At 33.0% G+C, this 23,913-nt stretch overlaps 5 protein-coding genes across 6 annotated transcripts; 3 read left to right on the top strand and 2 right to left on the bottom strand.

Annotated features, from left to right (window-relative positions):
- Positions 1–725: 725 nt before the first annotated feature.
- Positions 726–5,744, bottom strand: LOC115240697 (eukaryotic translation initiation factor 2A). Of its 2 annotated transcripts, none has more exons than XM_029816004.1 (12): positions 5,612–5,744; positions 4,736–4,999; positions 4,531–4,630; positions 4,130–4,305; positions 3,056–3,144; positions 2,820–2,970; positions 2,551–2,721; positions 2,243–2,417; positions 1,993–2,162; positions 1,818–1,916; positions 1,577–1,755; positions 726–1,487 (listed from the first exon to the last, which is right to left on the bottom strand). In XM_029816004.1, exons 1-12 carry the CDS (start codon positions 5,637–5,639, stop codon positions 1,362–1,364), a joined length of 1,728 nt encoding a protein of 575 aa, XP_029671864.1. In that variant the 5' UTR covers positions 5,640–5,744; the 3' UTR covers positions 726–1,361. The 2 variants fall into 2 exon arrangements, with proteins under 2 accessions (XP_029671864.1, XP_029671865.1); XM_029816005.1 differs by lacking the exon at positions 5,612–5,744 and adding an exon at positions 5,239–5,255.
- Positions 5,745–6,115: 371 nt separating this feature from the next.
- LOC115240698 (growth hormone-regulated TBC protein 1-A) lies at positions 6,116–8,779 on the top strand. The gene is made up of 7 exons (XM_029816006.1): positions 6,116–6,555; positions 7,011–7,212; positions 7,284–7,514; positions 7,661–7,821; positions 7,902–8,010; positions 8,125–8,310; positions 8,408–8,779. Exons 1-7 carry the CDS (start codon positions 6,536–6,538, stop codon positions 8,513–8,515), a joined length of 1,017 nt encoding a protein of 338 aa, XP_029671866.1. The 5' UTR covers positions 6,116–6,535; the 3' UTR covers positions 8,516–8,779.
- A 280-nt stretch (positions 8,780–9,059) lies between these two features.
- Positions 9,060–10,167, bottom strand: LOC115240699 (mitochondrial import inner membrane translocase subunit TIM14). Its single transcript, XM_029816007.1, has 3 exons — positions 10,044–10,167; positions 9,512–9,637; positions 9,060–9,425 (listed from the first exon to the last, which is right to left on the bottom strand). The coding sequence occupies exons 1-3, from the start codon at positions 10,044–10,046 to the stop codon at positions 9,213–9,215; spliced, it is 342 nt and encodes a 113-aa protein (XP_029671867.1). The 5' UTR covers positions 10,047–10,167; the 3' UTR covers positions 9,060–9,212.
- A 5,512-nt stretch (positions 10,168–15,679) lies between these two features.
- LOC115240725 (protein HEXIM1-like) lies at positions 15,680–18,572 on the top strand. The gene is made up of 2 exons (XM_029816054.1): positions 15,680–16,197; positions 16,580–18,572. The coding sequence occupies exons 1-2, from the start codon at positions 15,985–15,987 to the stop codon at positions 17,585–17,587; spliced, it is 1,221 nt and encodes a 406-aa protein (XP_029671914.1). The 5' UTR covers positions 15,680–15,984; the 3' UTR covers positions 17,588–18,572.
- Positions 18,573–19,258: 686 nt separating this feature from the next.
- On the top strand, positions 19,259–23,907 carry LOC115240723 (DNA damage-binding protein 1). Its single transcript, XM_029816051.1, has 5 exons — positions 19,259–19,542; positions 19,627–19,775; positions 20,190–22,915; positions 22,996–23,392; positions 23,493–23,907. Exons 1-5 carry the CDS (start codon positions 19,473–19,475, stop codon positions 23,574–23,576), a joined length of 3,426 nt encoding a protein of 1,141 aa, XP_029671911.1. The 5' UTR covers positions 19,259–19,472; the 3' UTR covers positions 23,577–23,907.
- The last annotated feature ends 6 nt before the right edge of the window (positions 23,908–23,913 follow it).

The raw sequence follows: 23,913 nt of genomic DNA, 5'->3' as shown, positions 1-23,913 counted from the left end.
AAGTAGGGTATACATATACACATTTATTGATATTTATATTCTCATATAACCACTGATTTCTTTAATAATTTATTTCCATAAATTTCATCTCACTGTACATAACATCCGCACATTTTTACTGTTCCTGTCTATGTCATAGTAGATTTATTATGTATCAATGATACGTAATTTATTGCATATATTCTTTAATGCAGTTACACATACACATATCCAGATGCATACACACATACATCGCTACATACACAATCTTACATGGACTTTATTTCACTCGGTTAAACAAACTTTGTCATTTTGAAAAAATGTCCTATACTTTTTATTTATACTAATTATATACTGACTATATAATTAAACTTATTTATATATACTTCTTTAAAAATTGCCAAAAATTTTTATCTTGATTTTTTATATTGTATATAAAATAAAAAAGAATTAGTTTTTTGAATTATCTAAAAATAATATTGAATATAATATTGAATATTGAATAGAACATTAAATATAATCAAAACAATAATATTTAGGAAGAAGATTCAAATATTAAATGCTATTAAAAATTGATATATAAAATTTGTTTTTTGAAATATTATAGAAACTGAGCTTCTCTATATATGAATTTTATAATTTATGAAAAGCAATATTAGGTAAGTCTTGTGCAGAATGTTAAGCTCATGTTTAAATGCAAAATTTACTACAGCACAATAAAATATAAAAAATCTGGAAATATTAGATTACTTTATATTTTAAAACTAATCTCTCAGAAGAAAAAAAAAATAAAAGACAAATCATACAATTCCAATATTCTCTCACATTTTTACATTTACTTTTCATATTTCTATTGAAAAAGATCTGATAGTTTTAGCTAGAGTAGTGAACTGTCTACTACACAGTAGACAGCTTTTATTTTGATCATAATTATTGGATTGCACACAATCAATTATAATTTTTTACTAAAATTGATAATAAGCACTGCAACTATCTCTATCTTATTAATTTTTAGCAAAATCATAAAATACATAACAATAAACATATTTGTCTAATAGTACTTAAAATACTATTAGCTTTCTGTCTATTAAAATATGATTATCTACTCTTATTTATATGCGCGCTAACACAATCCTTGGATGCATTATCAATTGAATTTATAACTATCTCGAGAGATTCCAGCTTATCTTTATCTTACAATATCACACATGATATAATTTTCCCATTTTTTCAGGTTGTCAGGATGAATAATTTGATTTACACTCATGTGTTTCCTCCAGTCATTTTACTTTATAAAAAAAAAAGAAAAAAAAACCCATTTAATAGTAATTTTTTTTCTTCGTTTAGCAAGTTAATTCTGTTCATCACATCTAAATTGTTTATCATAAAGTAAGCTCTTCAAGTTCTTTTAGCAATTCATCTTCTTTCTTGATCTTATCTAGTTGATTAATTTCTAATTGTTTTCCCAACTTCAACTGCTCCTTCAATTTAGAAATTTGATCTAATTTCTGTGACATAAATCGAAATTGTTACCATAAGTCCTTATTCTCTGATAGTAATAGAGAAAAAAACAAATTGCCATTAAATATATACTTACGCTCTTCACTTTCTTTATTTTCTTATTCTTTTCAGGATCATCCGTTAATTCCATTTTTATACTTGTCATTGTGCTTGTAACTTGTCCATTAACAGTAGTACTGTTAGATTCTAATTCTTTTTTAGCCTTTTTCGCTTCCCGATTTTTCTTCATTTTCAATGCAGCTTTCGATGGATTTGCTATAAATAAAATTTAATAGAGTTAATAATAAAATATTTAATCTATGTTTGTATATACTTACATTCTACGGTAGGTTTAGAAGGTGGCTCTATGTCATCATGTAATTTAAATGTGATATTTTGTCCTCTGGCACACGGTGGTCTATATGCTTCTTTCGGTGCTTTAGAAAGAGAGTCAAATCAATAATTACTATAATAAATATTTACTTCTAAAATATTCATATAAATAACAATTACCTTGCGATTGACTAGGATTAGAGACAATACCCTCGACTGCTTTATAATTAATAGGTTTCAGTGGGAAAGTATTCAAAGGGAAATTTTGCCAAATCACCTCCCACAGTTCCTCTTGATTATTCCAAGGTCGTTGATATACTAATGAGCCAGTGTAATGCCAAATCTTAAATCTAATAATGCATGTCCATTAATTTACGGCATGTATAATGTATTTAAAACTGAACATATCTTTTTATAAGTTTCTTTTTACCCATTGCCCATTCGTAATCTAGGTGCTGTAGTTGCTGTTACGAAATGTTCACCATCCGGCGACCACTGGAGTAGTGTAGTATCCGGTGCATCAGTTTTAGCAATAAGTTTTTTGTTAGCGATATCCCATAATTCAATGCCGCCTCTAAGATTGCCAAATCCAGCCAAAAGCAATAGTACACAGTAGTCAAGGATATTAATGCATATTGTTATTTTCTATTACAAGTACTAGTTAATTACTGTTCAATTAACTATACTAATGAGATATATATGGATTTATCAGCAGATGTTAAAGTAGTAAAAGGATATTGTTGCCATGTGGATTGTAATATATGCTATTTCTATGTAACGTTCCAAACTCAAAAATCGCTTCGCATTTAAGATTAAACAATGTTGCTTTAGCTGGCATAAAACCATATATCACACAGAATTCAGTATTTTTGGGAGACCATTCTACCGCATGTATAGGACCTTCTTTACCTAATTGGAAGAGTTTCCATTATAATATTGCTATAGAATTAGTCTTAGATATTCTAAATTATCAATACAAGAAAAAGAATAATTTTTTGTTAACATACTGAGCGTAACCATAGCAGTATCTCCTTTCGTGCTGAGATAATGCAATGTCTGTTTTCCATAATATGATGCACCACTCTTATCAACCTCAGTACTTGCCATCAATAATGCATTTGTCCCACGTTGATGCCAATAAATATCAACTCTATCTGCCTAAAAACCACAAATTAATATTGAGTAAAAGAAGAAGATGTATGCAGATATCTATAACGAATTTAGGATAAATTCAATGATTTACCTGAAAAAAGCTTTTACTCGCAAGTGCTTCTCCAATCTCAAATTTTGGATATTGAAATAATCTTCCAAATGAGGGTTGACCAGGCTTTCCTAAATTATATATATTAAAAAATCTTTAATTTAAATATATTTAAAATTTTATGAACTAACATAAAAGTTTTCAATTTAAAGACGCACATATTTTTTGCATATAGTTTTTAAAACACATAAATAATAAATCATATATATAATTAATCAATAATAAATTAATTAATTATTATATTACTAAATGTGAAGAGTGCTGTAATAACAATACATATATCAATTTTAGTTTGTTGAATTTTCAAATAAATATAATTCATGATGTGTAACACTTATGTTACAATTGTATTGCATTTGGTGTGCTATTTAATTGTACATTATATACAAGCATATATGATTCAATATAAATATAGATACTTAAATTATTTTGAATATTTTATATGAATCTAGATAAATGTTTAAGGACTACATTGTGCAATTCTGTTACATACAGCAATATAATTTTTCTGTTTAGAAAGGTACTTACAAATTATACGCTGTATAATAATTAGGAAAATTTTCCATAGTGTAGATCCTGTTTCATACTTGAGTGTTTTGGAAAATGCCAATATGTGAGCCATTATTTTTGTTTTTTTATAATATCATAAAACAATGTATATGGTCAGAAAATTATTTTAAGTTCTTCACTTTGTCACTTTTACTATATTTCTATCAATACATATATGCTTGATATCTATCAAATACATATATTTAATAATAATGCTTTAAAACAAATAAAATTAAAATAAAATAGTGTTTTGTAAACTGTAGCATAAAGTCAATGCTATTACTTCCAAATCATTTCATCTTATGTATTTCATAATAAGATTCTCATCAAGTATCAACAGCAAATGCTATCTCATTTTATGTATACAATTTTATTAACTGCTATATATATCATTAAGATATATAGATATAGTTATTTTCACATTCCAATATCATATTATAATTAGCACTGACTATATATATTGTTGTATAGAAAAAAATATTGTACTATAATAATAGATATAATTACCAGGCATATAGCAGAGAATATGGTAAGGAGCATTACCAGGTGCTATACTAAATTTGGCAACTTTGGCTACACTTATCTTGTGTACATATCTATCAAAATTGTTATCTTCATATAAAAGAACATTTGCACCATTTAATAATCCACAAAGTTTTTCATCACTTGACCATTGTGGTTCCCTATTATTGAAATAAACTTGAAATTATTTCTACACATCATACATATATTTAATAATAACTACATATATTTAATAATAACAATGTTAGCAATATATATGAAGTTGACTTCCAGGTGAACTGCTATTTGGTGTTTGTATTGTTATTATAGTTACTAAACTTTAACTCTTTAGGTTTATATATAATAAGAAAAAATTGAGTTTTAATGTAAATCAAGCGATATATTACCAATTAATTTGTTTCTTTTGCATAAAACTGTGAACTAATTCACCATTTTCAGATTTCCATATGTGAAGATTTTGTGTTCCCTGAGAATTCGTTTGCGTTACTGAAATTATATTACAATATCTTTACTATTATAGGTATAATAAAATTAGCATTAAAAGTTTACCTATGCATATTTCATACATATATATAATTTAAAGTTAATTACCAAAAGATGGTTCCCAAGTTGCAAGATATGTGCTACGGGGAGAGAATTGAATAGAGCAGATTTTAGGTCGCGAAATTTCGGCAACAATCTTCCAGGTCTCGCACAGTACAATTTTAACACTAACAGCATTAATCCATGCAAAGTACTGGCCATCTGGACTAAAGAGCATAGCCTTACAGGTTCTGCTGTCATCTTTGGGAAATGTTTTGACTGATTCGTAAGATGGTGGACCATGCGCTACATTTATACCAGTGGATCCTCTCACTATATGTATATTAAAAATATATTAATATCTTTTTCTTCTTGCATATAATAAAAATACAAATAATACCTAGACTGTATGTATATTCTTGTACACATTTGTCAAATAGAATTTACAAGAAAATATTAAATTTATGGATTTTTGTGACATAAATGTATGTATCAAGGCGAGAATGTGTATCAACAATTATTATTTTTTTACGACGTATGTCAACAATTATTATTTTTTTCAATCTTATTACTCTCGCAAAACTCGTGTCAACAGTTGGCATTCGGGAAGTAACACGTCAGCAGTTACAGGTTAGAACATAATATTTCAAAATTTTCTATCTTTTATAATTTTGTTTATAATTTATAAACATTGTAATACGAGCATTCGTTTCAACATCGCTGTCATCATAAATACGTTCGAATTATTCGATGCTACGAGACACATGTCTATCACGTTTATCCCGAAAAACGGTGCACTATCTGGAACATCATCTAATGGGGGTTGTAAATGGATACGCGCATCCTTTGAGAAGCGAATTATTCCGGACAATTATACGTTCAATCAACGATTGACACTCTCGCGCGACGTACATGATGAACGTAAAAATCTGAGAAAATGCTTACCAGCAACGCAGGGAATCGGCGAAGCCATCTTACTACCGTTACCATGTGGTTATCGTAGTACCGTCGACATTACGTATTGGCCGTGCGATCTGAAATTGGACACTTCCGGCACATGCGATCGCATCGTGATGACAAATCGTGCATGCCCAATTTCAGTTGCGAAGATATGCAATTATAAGATTGTGCCGTAGATTTCAAAATTACGTTTATATAAATTGTTTACATATTGTCGTTATATATTGCCTACATGATGTGTGTTTACAGGGATTTTTTTCTCATGTAAATTATATAAACTATTAGAAATTAAATATTGCGCGTTCCTTCGATATATGCAATCGATTGACGCGTTTTTCAAATTATCATTTGAATATTTGATAGGATGATATGCGCGACTCTCGATAATACTTTATACACGATAACTCGCGAAATATATTTTGAATGAGTCGTGCGATCCATTGGCATGATTAATCTGTACCTTCGATTCGATATATTTAGTCGTATTGTATCCTCTGTCGTCTCGTTATAAGTGATTGTACTTTACAAGAACGAGGAGGGGGACGGTATCTATATTTAGAGACATATGATTGCGAAATATTAAATGTTTTTATCGGCTACGATATATATCGCGATAATAAATTTCTATAATCTGACAGAAATCTGTGTCACGCTTGACTCACGCTTAATCTGTCTCATTTTGTTACTCTTGTCAGAAATATTCAGAATACGCGTGTAAAACAAAACGCGCGCGCCATAAGACCTATTGTGCTCCGCGTGTGATAAAAGCAACGCACAGTGTTCCGAAATATTTCTGTGATCGATGTTTGCTTGAGTAAACAAAATTTCGTAGACGTACGTAGAATATCTATGGACGGAGTTATATGCAATCGCATAGATCCATTTGACACCTGCCGAATTACATAGGGCATGGCAAGTTCATGCTTCAGGTGAGTGTTATTTGTCAGTTTTATTAAACGGTATCACACACGAAGTGCCTATCGTATTCCATAAACATCCGCTACGAACTCAGCACGAATGCAGTGAAAATATATCGTATCTATTTTATTTTATTATTTTCATTTTATCGAGGTTATGTCCTTCTCGTGCATACGCCCCTTTGTGTGGGCGAATTTAAATAAGAAAAGCTCTGTAACTTATTTTCTCTTCATATACTTATTATCATTATACTTATTAAAATTTATTTTTATCTCTATTTTATTTCTTATGTATCCTTATCATATATTATTTCACATGTGAATCGTTTATATCATATTTAAAGCAACATGAAAATGCGACGTCTATTTGCTCTATCATCTACTTACAATTAACTAATCAATATATCAAATTAATTGTGTTATAAAATTTTATTTATATTGTATGGGATTTTATACATGTTTTCTAGTGATGTGGACGAATATGGTTTCGAACGACCACGCGATTTCGATTATGAAACTTATGAAGATTTTATGTCAGAGTACCTTAAGGTTCTTGCAAAAATGGCCAAGAAATGGGCAAAAATTATTGGCGAAGGAAAATCATTACAGCGAAGCATTACCATAAAGAGATATGTTCGTAAAGGCATTCCAGGAGAACATAGAGGATTGGTAATACATATAATAAAGTTCCATTTATTGTACTTTAAATTTAAATATTTACAATAAATTGGATCATACAGGTATGGCTCGCTGTGAGTGGCGGAGAAGAAATAAGAAATACATCGCCAGAACTTTATAAAAAATTATTGCAATCTCCACATAATACAGAAATTGTTGAAATTATAAAAACTGATCTCCCAAGAACATTTCCAGATAATATATTCTTTAATAATACAGAAAATCAACAACATCAATTATATAATATATTATTGGCTTTTGCTCATCAAAACAAAACTGTTGGATATTGTCAGGTAACATTCAAAATATACTCTCAAACATATAAATACAAATATTTTTAATAAATAATAAATACACAAGTTGTTTTATATTGAAAGCTTCAATCAAGATGTTTTTCCTATTATTGCATCTTATTTTATAGTATATTTATATTTTTTAGGGTTTAAACTACATAGCAGGTTTACTTTTGCTTGTAACAAAAAGCGAAGAGACAGCATTTTGGTTACTAAAAGTATTAATTGACAAGATCTTACCAGATTATTACACACGTACTATGGATGGTTTACTTACTGATATCGATGTGCTCGCAGAATTAGTAAGGTAAAATATAACAAAATTTACTAAAATATCACTTATCAATAATATTCACATGTATCTTTATATATTATTTATGTATATAGGATGAAAATGCCTGATATTTATCAACATGTAACAAACTTAGGATTGCCTTGGGCAGTAATTACAACAAAATGGTTTGTGTGCTTATTCGCAGAGGTCTTACCTATAGAGGTATATTATATATAATTATTAAAATATTGAATATAATTTTTAAAAAATACATGTAATAATATTTTCAATATATTAAAGAAAAATTGGAAATATTAAATGCTTTGGAATTTGCAGACTACTTTACGTATTTGGGATTGCCTCTTTTACGAGGGTACCAAAATTATCTTCCGCGTTGCATTGACGCTTATAAAAAGGAATAGATCTAATCTGTTAGCTTGTCAAGATTTTACAACATTAGCTGAATGTTTCAAGGAAATAACAAAAGACAGTATTGTTTTACGATGTCATGAATTTATGCAGGTATAAAAGTACATTGCATGTAGCTCAAATATTGACTAACAATAAGTAATTAAATGAATAAATATTTACTAAGATATATTTTTTTCTCATTTTACAGAGTATTTTTAAAGTACCTGGATCACTGCCTGGTAACACAATAGCAAAACTAAGAACAAAAGTAACGCAACAACGTATAGAACAAAAGCAAGATAAGCTAGAACGATAGTAGTATTGATCAAATTTTTCACATACACCGAAATATTCTAGTCATTATGTTATTCATTTGCATCTTTTGCAAAATGGGTGCATGTAAAATTGTATTATATATATTTTGTTATTGCATAATTATTCTATGCTCTATTGTTGTAAATACAACGTTTCAAGGAAATTTATTTAGCCATGTAAAAAACTACAGATGACACATCTTCTCAATTACTTTAAATTTATTTTAGCTTATTATTGTATATACAATATAATAAAAAAACGAAAATTATAAAATGTATCTTATACTTTACCAAAAATTAGCATATATAAAATATGTTAGTTGTGATACAAAATATAATGAAAATTGTATAATTATGATATTTTATGGAGAAATGACATAGGAATGTTAACTAAATATCTAAAGAAGCAATTATTCTTTTGTAATATTTTATTGTAATTAATACCGAGTTTATATATACTGCCTTTGTTTATGCATAAACTTTTTGTAAAATTATTAATCTTGATATTGAGGATATCGAAATTATGTAGTAAAATTAGCAGGTCTAGTATCCAGCTTCAAAAAAATAGCTTATTTATTATAGAGAGTAGATAATATACAAGATAAAATAATATTAATAACTATATACATTAAAATTTGGTTCCTAAAGTAACATAAAAATCAGATATATTACAAATGTGTACTACATAATCTCGTTTTATTATTTGTCAAGTAAATCCTTTGCCTCATTAATTTTTGCAGCAATATATGGAGAACCACCACGATCTGGATGATTTACAGACATAACTTTTTTAAATTGATCCTTTATTTTCCCTTTACTAGCTGTGGGCGACACCCCCAAGATTAGTTTAGCTTCTCGCTTAGTCATTTTTGGATCAAAACCACCCTTATAATACTTGTTGTTCGCTATTGACTACAAATGTTAAAAAACGTCAATACTTTCATATGCATGCAAATATAGTTATGAAATCTGTTAAGAAAAAATAAATACGTTTTTACCTGGGAATCTAGCTTCTTCACCGTCTCAGCCATCTTCTGCGATAAATTTGGCATTCTCTTGAGCAAATAACGACCGGCAAAGCCCACAGCAGCGAGGCCAATACCTGCTGCCACAGCAGTACTCGCCTAAAGAAAAATTAGTTTCTTTCAACAACAATTTACTCTCTTTTTACGTTTACATCTACATATATATTAAATATATATCATAAAGGGAAGAAAATAGACTTAACCTTCAATTGTTAATTTTAAAATTATCAGCGTTATATCAGCATTGAACAATGACATCTAAAGGAACTATATAATCGTTTTCATAGTAAAGTTCTTTTTATTTTACGATAATAATGTTACATGTTTATTGATGTGAAAAAAGAATGATGAAATGCTTGTATACCTTCGATAACCTCGGCATTGCATTTATTCGTTTTTATGTTTTTCGAAGGATGTTATCATTAATAGAAATTATAGTTTACGTGTTTCCAACATATAGAATATGATTTTAAATATTTTTTGACAGAATCATCAGAATCCTTACCATTTTATTTAGTTTCGAAACAGCGGATGTAATTTTGTATATATACCAGGAGGAAAAATATTAAGCTAATGCGTGCTAACCTAACGAGCTACATTGTGCTACATTCGCTCCATCTACAGCTGTTTTTGAAGACGTTATCGCTCATGATAAGATCGTTACACTGCATTACCGATCTTACACTTTTTACCTTTTTCGTCTCTATTTTCTCATCTTTAAAAATCTTAGTAAATATAATATATAAATCGTTACATTTTAAATAAATAAAGTATGTAGCAAAATGTATACATAATATACGTAAAGTATAAACAAAATGCATGAAAGAAAAGAGAATTATATGTCCCTTTTAGATACACATTTTATAAAAAGTAGGCATTTTTTTATACATGAAAAGAAGAAGAAAAGATATATATAAATGACATATATCTCACATTTTGAGATTCTAAAGTAAAAACATTAACGGAAACTCTTGAAAGCAATTCAATTACTAACGCTCTTTGCGTAAGCAATTCAACCGGTCTTCTTGCTTATACGCCAGAATTGATAGTACTAAACGAATTGTATCAAAATATAAATCATTCTAAAGAAAGTTGTCGCGACGAAAATCAAACAACTGCCCGGGACCTGATTTCTCAGTTAAAAAACCAATTGCCTGAAGAACACTTAAAAATAGATGAATACGCTAGATATTTAGATTCATAATTAATCAGCAATGCAAGATGTTCCATTAATTTTCGAATAATGAAACCTTTATATACTGATGAGCAAGTTCAAGCCATAGTAAGTCGCATGCGCGAGCAAATCTTAACTTTAATCGCTAGACTTATTACCGATTTTCTAGACGGCAATTTGGATATAGATCAACTAATTGCTCTGCTTGAAAACCCTGAAAACCCTCAAAATTGAATATATCTAATTGCGCATGCTCATATCCCTAGGATTAACATCCAGTAAAATCACTCTAGTAAAGGTAAGTTCCGTGCCTAACGTCATTCCCCTAGAATCCACCAGATCAGTCCTAGCTCTCGGCGTCTCTGGGGTATAGCCGGTGGAAGCAGGTTGCCCTATAAAAATAGAGAGCTATCCTTTTCTCACTAACTAAGGTATAGTAAGAAAAGAGCATTGTCGAGACGTAACACAGGTAATACTAGAAAGAGATGCTAAAATCCAAACGCACCTCTCTCCCGGCGAAATAGTGGCGACAACCAAAGAATGGGATAGCTTATTCCAGTATGGCCGGTATTCATAGTCCGTTCTTATATTCAAGATCGTCTTAAGTGTGGTCTTGGGTCGTCTTAAGATCCCATTCAACCAATGAAATGGCCGCATAGTATCTTAAGATCGTACTTAAGACGATCTTGAATATAAGAACGGACTATGAATACCGGCCTATGAGACTGCCAGTATCTTACAATATTTATACGAAAATATATACACGCATACAAAATTAGAAGATATCCAAGCAGAACAAAAAATCACAATAATATCAAATGACATCAAAATGACATCAAAAGTCATTATATATGATGTCATTTTCATATTATTGTGATTTTCTGTTCTGCTTGAGTATAGTCGTCATTGCTCGATGACGGTCGATTTCAACTTTTGGATGTTATTCGCGTGTCACTGAGCGTCTTTTACCGTAAACCGTGAATCAGATCGGACGTGTCTCGTTGATCTCGTGTGATATGCTTAATTGATTAATCACATTTGTATTCTGAGTTTGTAATTAGTTCTGAGTTCGAGTTTATGAGTTGACCAATAAAAACGTGTTTCGATAAGTGCTCAAATTATTGCTTTATTCGATTTCTCACGTTCACTATAATATTTATATATACAGTTCAATAATTCATGGTTCAACTGTTAAACTATTACCCTTTTGAAAAAGCCATTCTCCTGACAAACTACAAATTGACTCGCTGTCTTACAGTACATATGTAACGAAGTATATGGGTGTTACGAAATGCACGAAACGCATTTCGTACGGATGTATAAATATCAGTTGCCGTTGAATCTGATCTCCAGCAAAATCCTGAAGAAGGCGAAAGACTTTCAAATACCGTTGTAGCTATCTAATTACGCGAGATTGTGATATCTCCTATGTTTATTTATCATACTAACATCCTTAATAACAAAATGCTTTTCTTCGTATCAAATTCGTCTCATTCTATATAAAATTACAATATATATTAAGATTATGAATCAGAAAGCACAAGGCAATTGCTGTTCTAAAGGATATAAGCATAGCCGTTGATTTTCAGAGAACGTAATCCAGGTAGCAAAAGTAGTAATTTTAACGTCAAATTACATCAAAATGACTACTTTTGTTACCTGAAAAGGCTCAATCATTTTGACACGCGGGGACATAAGAAAGTTGAATCCGGCACGTGAAATCTCGTCAGATATCCGTCTCTTTTTATAATACTATAGAGAAAAATGTAATAAGGTCGCCCGATTCGTACGATTTTTCTCTCTCTCTTCATCAAACTAAGGTAAGAAAAAGGAAAATGGTGAGCTCTACGCCGTATCGTGTTCTGCCCAAACGAGTCACACTCGCCCGATGCTATTGTAAGTGTATTTTACATCTGCGCCGCGAGCCAGCATAGACACACACACATATATATGTATATCCAACACACACAGAGCGAAAAGTAGGTTCAACATGGAAAGATAGCGCATGGTAGATACACGGATAAACAAGCACGGATATGTATGTGTGTGTCTGTGCTGTAAATGATGATCGCGCGGGGCGAAGGATGCGCGCGCCCGTTAAATCACAGAGTGGACCATGGCACACGCGCAAATTGATGCAAGAGCATGTATATATCTCGACATATATACATATATACAATGTACCAGTAAGATTCAACTTTTGCGGAGGACACTCGAAATTAATATATGCCCGAATTTTACATCGACAGAATTTTTAGAGAAAGGATAATCACTTGCTACGCTTATGCGCTTATATTATATATACATATATATGTATGTATTACACTTATGTATGTGCGACAACCTTCTTAATGCCGTAAAAGATCGTGTCCAATAGCACATTAAACGTTTGGATCAACGAAATTGTCGTTACAAAATAAGTCACATCGTATTCTTTTGCAATCTTTACGCCGAGGTTTCTCCTTTCTAGTTCTCTCGCGGCACATTTATATATGCTACAATATCGTATATATATATATATATATATATTTACACATCGAATCTGTTTATATGTATGGCTCGAGGTGTTTACATGCTGTGCGATTTATGTGCGACGGTCTTTGTCCCACGGGCATAAACGTCTTTCGCTCTTTGTTCCTCTCCCGATGATAGCGCTCGCACAGGGCACGGGCGAGTGAGAGTGAAGTTAAATACCCCTCGGAGGAAGGCGAGGAATGGCATCGGCATATTTAGAGACGGAAGAGAAACAGAAAAGGAAAAAAAAAAGAAACAAACTACGAGGATGGGATACGCGACTCCCCCACGTGGTCGACTCCTCGTATTTATAGTCCCCGTGTTGCTCCCGCGGCGGATTGCATCGGCATATATATATTATATATATACATACAGGGTGTTTCAGAAATAGGTGGCCAAACTTTAAGAACATATTCTATTTACTATATATAAGGATGAAAAAAAATCATATAAACATGGGTTTGGAAACGCTTCCTTTCCAAGTTATAAACATTTTTTATTTACATCGGACAACATGCACCTCGCATTGACATGTTTCATGAATTGTTGATTGGAAATGATATCGCTTGACCTGTACGTTCTCCCGATTTGAACCCTTTGGATTTTTATTTATGGGGACATCTTATTAAAACTCATTTATGATACTCCTGTTGCTACTGTAAAAATATTCCGAAATCGTATTATCGCTTCGTGTGACAAAATACGAAATACTTGGGGAATTTTTGAACATCTTCGACAATCCATGAGAGATATGCATTTTAATGCGGAAGGAAATCATTTCCAGCAATTTCTGTAATGAAATGTTCTTACAGTTTCAAATGTTCTTAAAGTCTGTTACAAATAAAAAATGTTCATAACTTGGAAAGGAAGCGTTTCCGTGTTTATATGACTTTTTTCATCTTCATAGTGAGTAGAATATACCCTTAAAGTTTGGCCACCTATCTCTGAAACACCCTGTATATATATATGTTTGTGTGTGCACGCGTGAATGCGTGTGCGAGAGCTCGAGAATCGTGTAACGGGTATACGTAATGCTTTTACATGTGTACGTTAAAATAAACGAATGCACTCTCTAATGTCACGGGAGGCTCCTGCCAATCGTCGCGAGGGTCAGGACATTAAGTCCATTGTTTCGTTTTCGTTATGTGTGCATTTCTTCGTGCATCTTCCTCTTCAGGATAACTCGCGTGAGCTTCGCTTTTTCTTTCACGCGACTGATAATCTTCTCTCTTTTTCCACGCGATATTTCGCGCCGTATTAACGATAATATTTACCTTCAATTACCGAGGAATATTATCGGCGGTAACGATGCCGATAAATAAATTGACGTTGTGTATTTCGCTCAATTGAAAGATACATCTTGTGTCAGCGAGCGTTATCGCAATTCCCCTTTGTTGTTCTTGCACAAGAAATGATTTCATTTTTTTACAGAGAGCGAATCATCGATTCACGGAAGATAACGAGTACAATGACCCGACGTGAAATTGCATTTTGCAGTAAAGGATGTTATTATACAGTGGCATTGCGAAAGTCGTATTTTACCGCAACACGAAGTCATCAATGCTGCACATGTAACGCGCATTTTGATTTAATAGAGCGGTCTTGCTTGCAACGGGTGTTTTTTACCTTTATGTAGTTATCAATTTATGCGATCCCACAGAGTCATCGAATATAATGACGATTTGAGCATGCGAGTAAAATGAAGATGGATCTCGAGAGTGTAGGCTATTACTTGGCAACACATAATTTTTATAAATTAAAGGATATAAATATATACCTTTATTAATTTAAATTCAGAAAATATAAGAAACCGCAAATTAAGAACAGATCTATTATTTACTTTAAAAAAAAAAAAGCAAGAAAATCAATTTTCACGATTAGAGAGATATATCATTGGAAAATAAAAATTTTATATCGTTCTATGTATTCGTGGATGCAAGGACGATGAGGCAACGCGCACATTTATGTACGTACATCTTTCGATCAGTATGACGGTACCGTATGCATAATAATAATAATAATAATAAAGTCGATGTTTTAGCGGTTATTTTTTATATTTTAACAAATCAAATACATAATTTAATTTGTTAAAATATATATATTTTAGTTTAACGAATCTTAAGATTCATAATATGTCACACATAAAGTTAGATTTATAATTTATATAGTTTTATGGTCTTATTAAATTCTAACAGAGAAAATATAATAGAATAAAAAAGAAATATATATATAGCAAAATTGTTTTGCCATAGAAACCACTATAATTTAGCTCTTATATACTACAACTGCTACTCTATTTCGACACAAATTACAGCTAATATAATCATCATAAAGAATAAATATATATATATATATTAGGCACACACAGAGAGACATATGTTAATATAATTATATGCATATAATATTAATGATAAATTATCGAGGGAATGCAAAACGCGCGATCCAGCGGGATCGAAGGAACGTGCGCGAGATGAGGCGCCGCGAATTGAAAAGAACAGAACGCAACTGCGCTGCCTTGCGCTGTGCGAATACGAGGAGAGGTGGGACCGAAGTAGGGACCATACGTCAGCATGTTCCGCCTCGCTATCGTACGGAGAATCACGGACAGATCAAACATGGCGAGCCAGTCGCTGTTTACGGTGAGAGCAAACGGTTTCTAGCGCCGTGGCGGCATATACCAGTGCACGAGGGAGACTTTCTAACGGCGGAGCGCATTTGTGCCATCGTGAATTAACGGATTTTAGTGGATATCGTGTGCATGGAGACGTGCGAGGCGGAAACGACGACGGAGAAAACGTCGGGCGGCGTCGGTGCCGATAGCGGAGTACATGACGCGAAGGGCGTCATGTACTCCGCAAAAGCGGAGCCAACGCCTGCGGCGTCATCACGCCCGCTTTTCGAACGGGTGCCGCGATCTGTCGGCGAGAGCGCGGAACGAGAAGCGAACGTTGATCGTTCTAACGGTAATAAGGTAAGGATGAGGCATCATTTTACAATTTAACATTTGATGATAAATGAGTCGCTGACACATAAAACATTTCGAATTTTAATTCACAGATATATATCGATCAATTGTTTATATCAAATATATATTTGATTGACGTAATAATTTTTGATTAATATAGTCTATATTTGAAATGTTTTTTATTTATTATGTTGTTTGTATATTTATTATGTTGTTTTTTATTTATTATGTTGTTTGTATATGTTCCCTTTTATTTTGAGCAAATTATAAATATATAGCTGCAATTACTTATATGGTTTAACTATTCACTGGCCGAATTTATTTTATGATACCTTTAAATGTTAAATGTTATTTGTAAATAATATATATATATATATATATTTTACAGTATAAAACATCACTTATAAAGAACTATGGAAGATTGGAAAGCGGTAGCGGTAGCGGTGATCAAGACGGCGGTCAACATGAAGATACCGCAGCAAAAAAGAGGAAAACACGCAGGGGTAAACCCAAACATAGGAAATTAAAACCGTATCTGAAACAATTATCTTATCAGCAACAGTTACGGAGCAGGTGCATTGGTAGAATTGCAAAAACTAATAGGCAACCACCAGCTCTATATAATACCACGCAATTCCTTATGAATGATCATAGCGATCTACCTGATCTCGAACAAAAATTATCAGAAGCCACATCATTGGAAGTACCTGCCATGTTTCAAAAACCACCAGCACCACCGCGCACTCGTGATTCCAGTTTTAGCGTAGATTCCGACGAGGATTATTTTTATTCATCTCCGGAAGATGAAGAGGAGTTTTTAACGAAAGAATTTTCAACTGCATATGAAGACCTTCATGAGGAAAGATTGAGCACTTTGACAAAAACAGAATTAATACAGGAATACAGGCATTTAGAAGCCAAAATGGATTCATTAACAAAACGATTACGTAATAAGAGCATTCATCAAATAGAAGAAAGAGATTCGGAAAATAAAAACGTATCTACTACAGATTCTGAGATAGCAAAAAAATTGAAGTTATGTCAACAACGGATTGATGATCTGATACAGCAGAACGAACAGTTAAGACGGGAAAATGAAATGTTACGTACTGAAAAAAGATTATGCGCGAGCAGTTCCGAGTCTAGTGTCGACAGTGAAAGCGATAGCGACAGTTCTAGCAATAGCAACCAAAGTAGATGTAGTTGCTCTTTCTCAAGTCCAGGAACATCTCCCAAGCATACTTACAAATCTAGATTAGATAATAATATAAGAACAGATAAAAAAAATGATAGCTGCGATACTAGCCGAAGCGGAAGCCCTAGAACGTCTATAACACCTACCAATTTTTCTAACAGGCATATGGTTATGAACGAAACTGGTAGTTTTCCTACATAGATTCTACTTCCTTTTGAATCAAATTGAAAAACGCGTTAAGTCATGCGTAACAAACAGCAAGGCGGATCTGTATTTATATACGGTCCAATTAATTATAAATGTATATTAACATTGCATTCAATATTATAAAATTATGAATAGTGAAGCATACATAGTATGCATTTATTCAATATGTGTACCTTACATATATTTAAAAATGGCGAATTTTTCAGTAAACTTTGTTGTAACAGTATTTTCAATCTTTCTCTGATATCTGCTATATCTTGTTAGGCTGTTATTTAATATCTTGTTGCAGTTTGCTGGTTTACACTCTTTTTTTTTTCTTTAAGACTGTGTGTGTATGTTTATATATATATATACACAGTTATATGGATACATATATGTATAATAATATGATAAATGTAGGATTAATAGGAATCTATAGAAAAACTACTCTTTCGCATCTGGTTGGTCTTTATTTTATTATTTGCTTTGAAAAATATTTACCATATGTATCACGCATTGCTTCTTTCTCCCGTTTAGTATCGTACACAATGCACTTTAATTACATTTCCTCAGCCTGATTTTTGTCTTTTTGCATACTGCCAATTACAAATGCTAAGTTTATAAATGGACGGTCTACAGACCATCAACTAACACAGACTTATGTACATATATGCGCATGAGTACATAAAGGCACAATTCTCTCTTTTAGATCCATTAAAAATATATGTATTATATGTAATATACTAAAAATATGTGATGAGAAAATTATATTATAGAAGAAATGTATTAAAAATCTTTGTACAATTGTATAGTTTTAGGAAGTAAGACAAAAAATGTTAGTTTATGGTCTGAAAATGTAAGATATGCAAAAATATGTTTTACATTTCTGAGATTTTTAATAAATCTTAAGTTCTGCTCTAATATATATATATATATATGTAATACGTATTCTGTTTTAATATATTTTATCCTCAAAAGTTAGATTAAACAGTTGGATTTTGAACTGAATATGATTACAGCATTATATAGTGTTATAATCATGAAATGAGAATTTTTTCTGCAAGTTATAACAAAAGCGCGCCCGCTGTAGAAAGAGAGGTACTATATGGGAGGCTTATGTTTGTCCCTTTTTCTAGCATCTCATTGGTGATTTTCTATATGGAAAAAGACAAAATCACCAATGAGATGCTAGGAAAAAAAACAAAATAGGCCTCCTATATAGTATCTCCCTTTCTACAACGAGCGCGTGTTTGTCTATCGCCACGCTCAGTCCATTCTATATATTAATGATAAATATAAATAAATAAATATATATATATATATATATAATAATAATAATAAATTATATAATTTAATTCAGAAAGTTTGTCTATGTGGAAAGGAAATATAATATGTGGAATATCTCGTGAACCCAAGCCAAACAATCGTTTAAATATAATATGTAGCAATTTTAATAATAAAATTATTTTATTATATAATTGTGATTTGTAAAATATATGCTGTTGGCTGCGGTCGGGAAGACGTTAAAGATACTTCGAAGTTTGATTGACCAATCGGAATAAAAAGATTAAAGATTTCTTTATTCTGATTGGTTAATGCAATGCTTCGAAGCATCTGTAGCGTCTTCCGCAGCCGTTGGGTGTATCAGCATCACATTTGATGCTATTTTCGTTTTGAAGCGTCAAGAGGAAGGCACCTTTGAATTTGTGAATCAGATTTAATGCTGCATCCTCACAGGTATCCTCTTGTAAACTAGCTTAACACCCTTGAAATGTGACCAACTTCATGGCGCGATAAATTGAAAAGTACAGAAGTACACAAGCAAAGAGAGCGCTCAGTTGAATGGTTGAAATTTGTGATCATATGCGTAAGAGTGTTTATCGGCTGCCAGACATATATTATGAAAGCAATGTCCCATCATTATATAGTGACGGCGCACAAACCAACGGCTGTCACTGCCTGCGTGACTGGTAAGTCGTCAAATTCCTTGAAATTACAAGGCGAAAGATAATATCGCTTTTTTATAATTGTTTCCCTGCATTCTACTTCACAAGGTAATTTTACTTCGCCTACGGATTTAAATCTGATATTGGCTAAGAATGTACGTTTGGAGATATACCTTGTAACACCAGAAGGTTTGAGACCCCTAAAAGAAGTCGGTATCTATGGTAAAATAGCAGTCATAAAATTCTTCAGACCGCCGGTAAGGTTATCTTTATGTGTAATGTTATCTGTTTGTATGTGTGTGTGTTTAAAGATTCATCCTTATATATGATTTCTGTTTATTTCAAGTCTTCTATTATTTTTTTTATTAATAAGAGACTTACAAGAGATATCATAATTATTTCAATTTTCACTAATTTATATGTGAATTAAATCATTTTTTTAACATTACATTTTCTAATATAAAGAGAAAGAGAATATGGATAAAAAAATATTATCTCTCTAAGAGAGAGAAAGAGAATATGTAAAATTTATATATGAAAATTTATTATATTATATAAACAATTGTGCATAGCTATAACATTGTCTTGAAGATTATCTCAAAAATTTACTCGACTCTAAGATGAAATTGTGCATTATAAAAGCGCATTATAAAATTTGTATTTTTTGACAGCACGAGAAGAAGGATCTTCTGTTTTTATTAACAACAAGTTACAATGCTATGATTCTGGAATGTATGGGCGAAGGAGAAGATATAGAGATTATAACAAAGGCTCATGGAAATGTGGCAGATCGTATCGGAAAAGCTTCTGAAACTGGGATCAAAGCTGTTATTGATCCAAAAGCTCGAGTAATCGGTCTTAGATTATACGATGGTCTCTTTAAGATTATACCCTTGGACAAAGATAATCCAGAATTGAAAGCATCTTCTATTCGTATGGACGAACAGCAAGTGCAAGATGTTAATTTTCTTCATGGATGCACTAATCCTACTTTAATTTTAATTCATCAAGATATTAATGGTAGGCATGTGAAAACACATGAAATCAATTTGAGGGAAAAAGAATTTTCAAAGATACCTTGGAGGCAGGATAATGTAGAGCGGGAAGCTATGATGGTCATTCCTGTACCTTCCCCTATCTGTGGCGCAATCATAATAGGACAGGAGAGTATTTTATATCATGATGGTACTACATATGTTGCCGTAGTACCACCAATTATAAAGCAGAGCACTATTACTTGCTACGCCAAAGTGGATAATCAAGGATTAAGATATTTACTGGGAGATATGGCTGGTCATTTATTTATGTTGTTTTTAGAGCTAGAAAAGAAGCCCGATGGAACACAAGTGGTGAAAGACTTGAAAGTCGAGTTATTAGGCGAAATCAGTATACCAGAATGTATAACTTATCTGGATAATGGTGTAATATATGTCGGTAGCCGTCTAGGTGATTCCCAATTGATCAAATTAATTACAAAAGCAGATGAAAATGGATCCTATTGTGTACCTATGGAAACTTTCACTAATCTGGCACCTATTGTCGATATGGCTGTAGTAGATCTGGAAAGACAGGGTCAAGGACAAATGGTGACGTGTTCGGGCGCTTTTAAAGAAGGTTCTCTTAGAATTATTAGAAACGGCATTGGCATACAAGAACACGCAAGTATTGACTTACCAGGGATTAAAGGCATGTGGGCTCTAAAAGTTGGCGGTGGTAACTTTGATAATACATTGGTATTATCGTTTGTTGGACAAACTAGAATCTTGACTTTAAACGGCGAAGAAGTTGAAGAGACAGATATACCGGGTTTTGTCGCAGATGAACAAACATTTCATACGGGCAACGTTACTAATGATTTATTTATCCAAATAACTCCAACATCCGCTAGATTGATCTCGCACGAGAGCAAAATGGTCGTTTCCGAATGGGAACCGCAAAATAAAAGAACCATCAGTGTGGTAGCCTGCAATGGCACCCAAGTCCTTTGCGCCACAGGAAATGATCTGTTCTATATGGAAATTTCGTGCAATCAGATTGTACCTAAAGGATTCGCCACCTTGCAGCACGAAGTAGCATGCTTGGATATTTCCCCTCTGGATGGCGTAAATGAGGCCAAAATTGTCGCTGTTGGACTTTGGACAGACATATCTGTTCGTATCTTGACTTTGCCTGGCTTAGAAGAAATCAATAAGGAGCTTCTCGGGGGCGAGATTATACCCAGATCTATTTTAATGACTTGTTTCGAGGGCAACACGTACTTACTTTGCGCTCTAGGTGACGGCAGTATGTATTATTTCACCTTGTACAAACAAAGCGGTATGCTCTCGGACAAGAAAAGAGTCACCTTAGGAACACAGCCTACGGTTCTCAGAACTTTTCGATCGCTCTCCACGACGAATGTATTTGCGTGCTCGGACAGGCCCACCGTAATTTATTCCTCGAATCACAAGCTCGTCTTTAGCAATGTCAATCTCAAGGAAGTAAATCATATGTGTTCCTTGAACGCGGAATCGTATCCCGACAGCCTGGCTTTAGCGACAGATAGCACCGTCACGATCGGTACAATTGACGAAATTCAGAAGCTGCACATAAGAACGGTTCCGCTCGGAGAGTCTCCGAGGAGGATCGCTTATCAGGAAAGCTCTCAAACTTTTGGCGTTATCACGATGCGTGTCGACGTGCAAGAGAGCAGCGGAGTAAGTATCGTCAGGCATTCTGCATCTACTCAAGCAGCTTCCATGTCCAGTAGCAGTCACATCGCGTCACACAACAAACCCAGTGGACACACAGCCAGCGAGATTGGCCAAGAGATCGAGGTACATAATCTTCTCATCATCGACCAGCATACTTTTGAGGTCCTGCATGCGCATACACTAATGCCGAGCGAGTACGCGTTATCACTGATCTCGACGAGATTGGGCGAGGATCCGACCTCTTATTTTGTGGTCGGAACAGCGTTTATAAATGCCGACGAGACTGAGCCGAAAATGGGCAGAATATTATTGTATCATTGGAGCGACGGAAAGCTCACGCAGGTCGCAGAGAAGGAAATCAAGGGTTCCTGCTATTCTTTGGTAGAATTTAACGGGAAACTTTTGGCGAGTATCAACAGTACAGTACGATTATTCGAATGGACCGCGGAAAAGGAACTCAGATTGGAATGCAGCCATTTTAATAACATTATAGCGCTTTATTTAAAAACCAAGAGTGATTTTGTCTTAGTGGGTGATCTTATGAGATCCCTCACATTACTTCAGTACAAGACTATGGAAGGCAGTTTCGAGGAGATAGCTAGGGACTACAACCCCAATTGGATGACTTCTATTGAAATATTAGATGACGATACTTTCTTAGGGGCTGAAAATTGTTTCAATCTTTTTATATGTCAAAAGGATAGGTATGTGCTTATTGTACTTATCAATAATAAGTAGGTTTGTGAAGCTTTTAGTGAGGCAATAAATATAATGTTGTTTCTAGTGCCGCGACATCCGAAGATGAGAGACAACAAATGCAGGAGGTAGGCCAGTTTCATTTAGGTGACATGGTCAACGTTTTCCGGCATGGTTCATTAGTGATGCAGAATTTGGGAGAATCAAGCACGCCTACGCAGGGTTGTGTATTGTTCGGAACTGTTAGCGGTGCAATCGGTCTTGTGACGCAAATTCCGTTTGCGTTTTACGAATTCCTGCGCAACTTGGAGGATAAATTAACCAGCGTAATAAAAAGTGTAGGCAAAATAGAACATAACTTCTGGAGGAGTTTCAAGACGGATTTAAAAATTGAGCAATGCGAAGGATTTATAGACGGTGATTTAATAGAATCTTTCCTCGATTTAAGCCACGACAAAATGACGGAAGTTGCAATGGGCCTTATGGTAAGTCAATCGCGTTTTATGTTTCCTCTGAAGTGTATATTTATAAACAAATTGTAGATTATAATTTTCATCTTAATATCCATTATATTTTTTTCCATAGATCGATGATGGCAGCGGTATGAAGAAGGAAGCGACAGTAGACGATCTTGTAAAAATAGTAGAAGATCTCACAAGGATACATTAAATGTTTTACAAGTAAACAATATTATAAGTGTGGAAAATATCTATAAGGATACGAGAAGATATAAGAGAGATTTAAATGGCTATTTATGCGGGAAGGCAAACGTTTATCTTTGTTATTATATCATTGGTAGCATGCAATGACATTAATGGCATTACAAAAGCAGCATGTAATAACGTAAATCTTCTCTTTCGCGATCCCTATATCCTTTCGTATACGTACGAATATATATAAATACATCACCAATGTTGTTTTATGATGTTAAAGATTGTGAAAAAATTAAGATTCCTCCATCGCTCGTTTTTTAGCATCCTTAGTGACAAGCAGTATTTTTTTTTTT

This window comes from Formica exsecta, unplaced genomic scaffold (genome assembly GCF_003651465.1).
Source record: "Formica exsecta isolate Colony F162 unplaced genomic scaffold, ASM365146v1 scaffold444, whole genome shotgun sequence".
Lineage (NCBI taxonomy): Eukaryota > Metazoa > Arthropoda > Insecta > Hymenoptera > Formicidae > Formica > Formica exsecta.
Note: the sequence above shows the minus strand (reverse complement) of the source record. Positions and strands in the feature narration are given on the sequence as shown.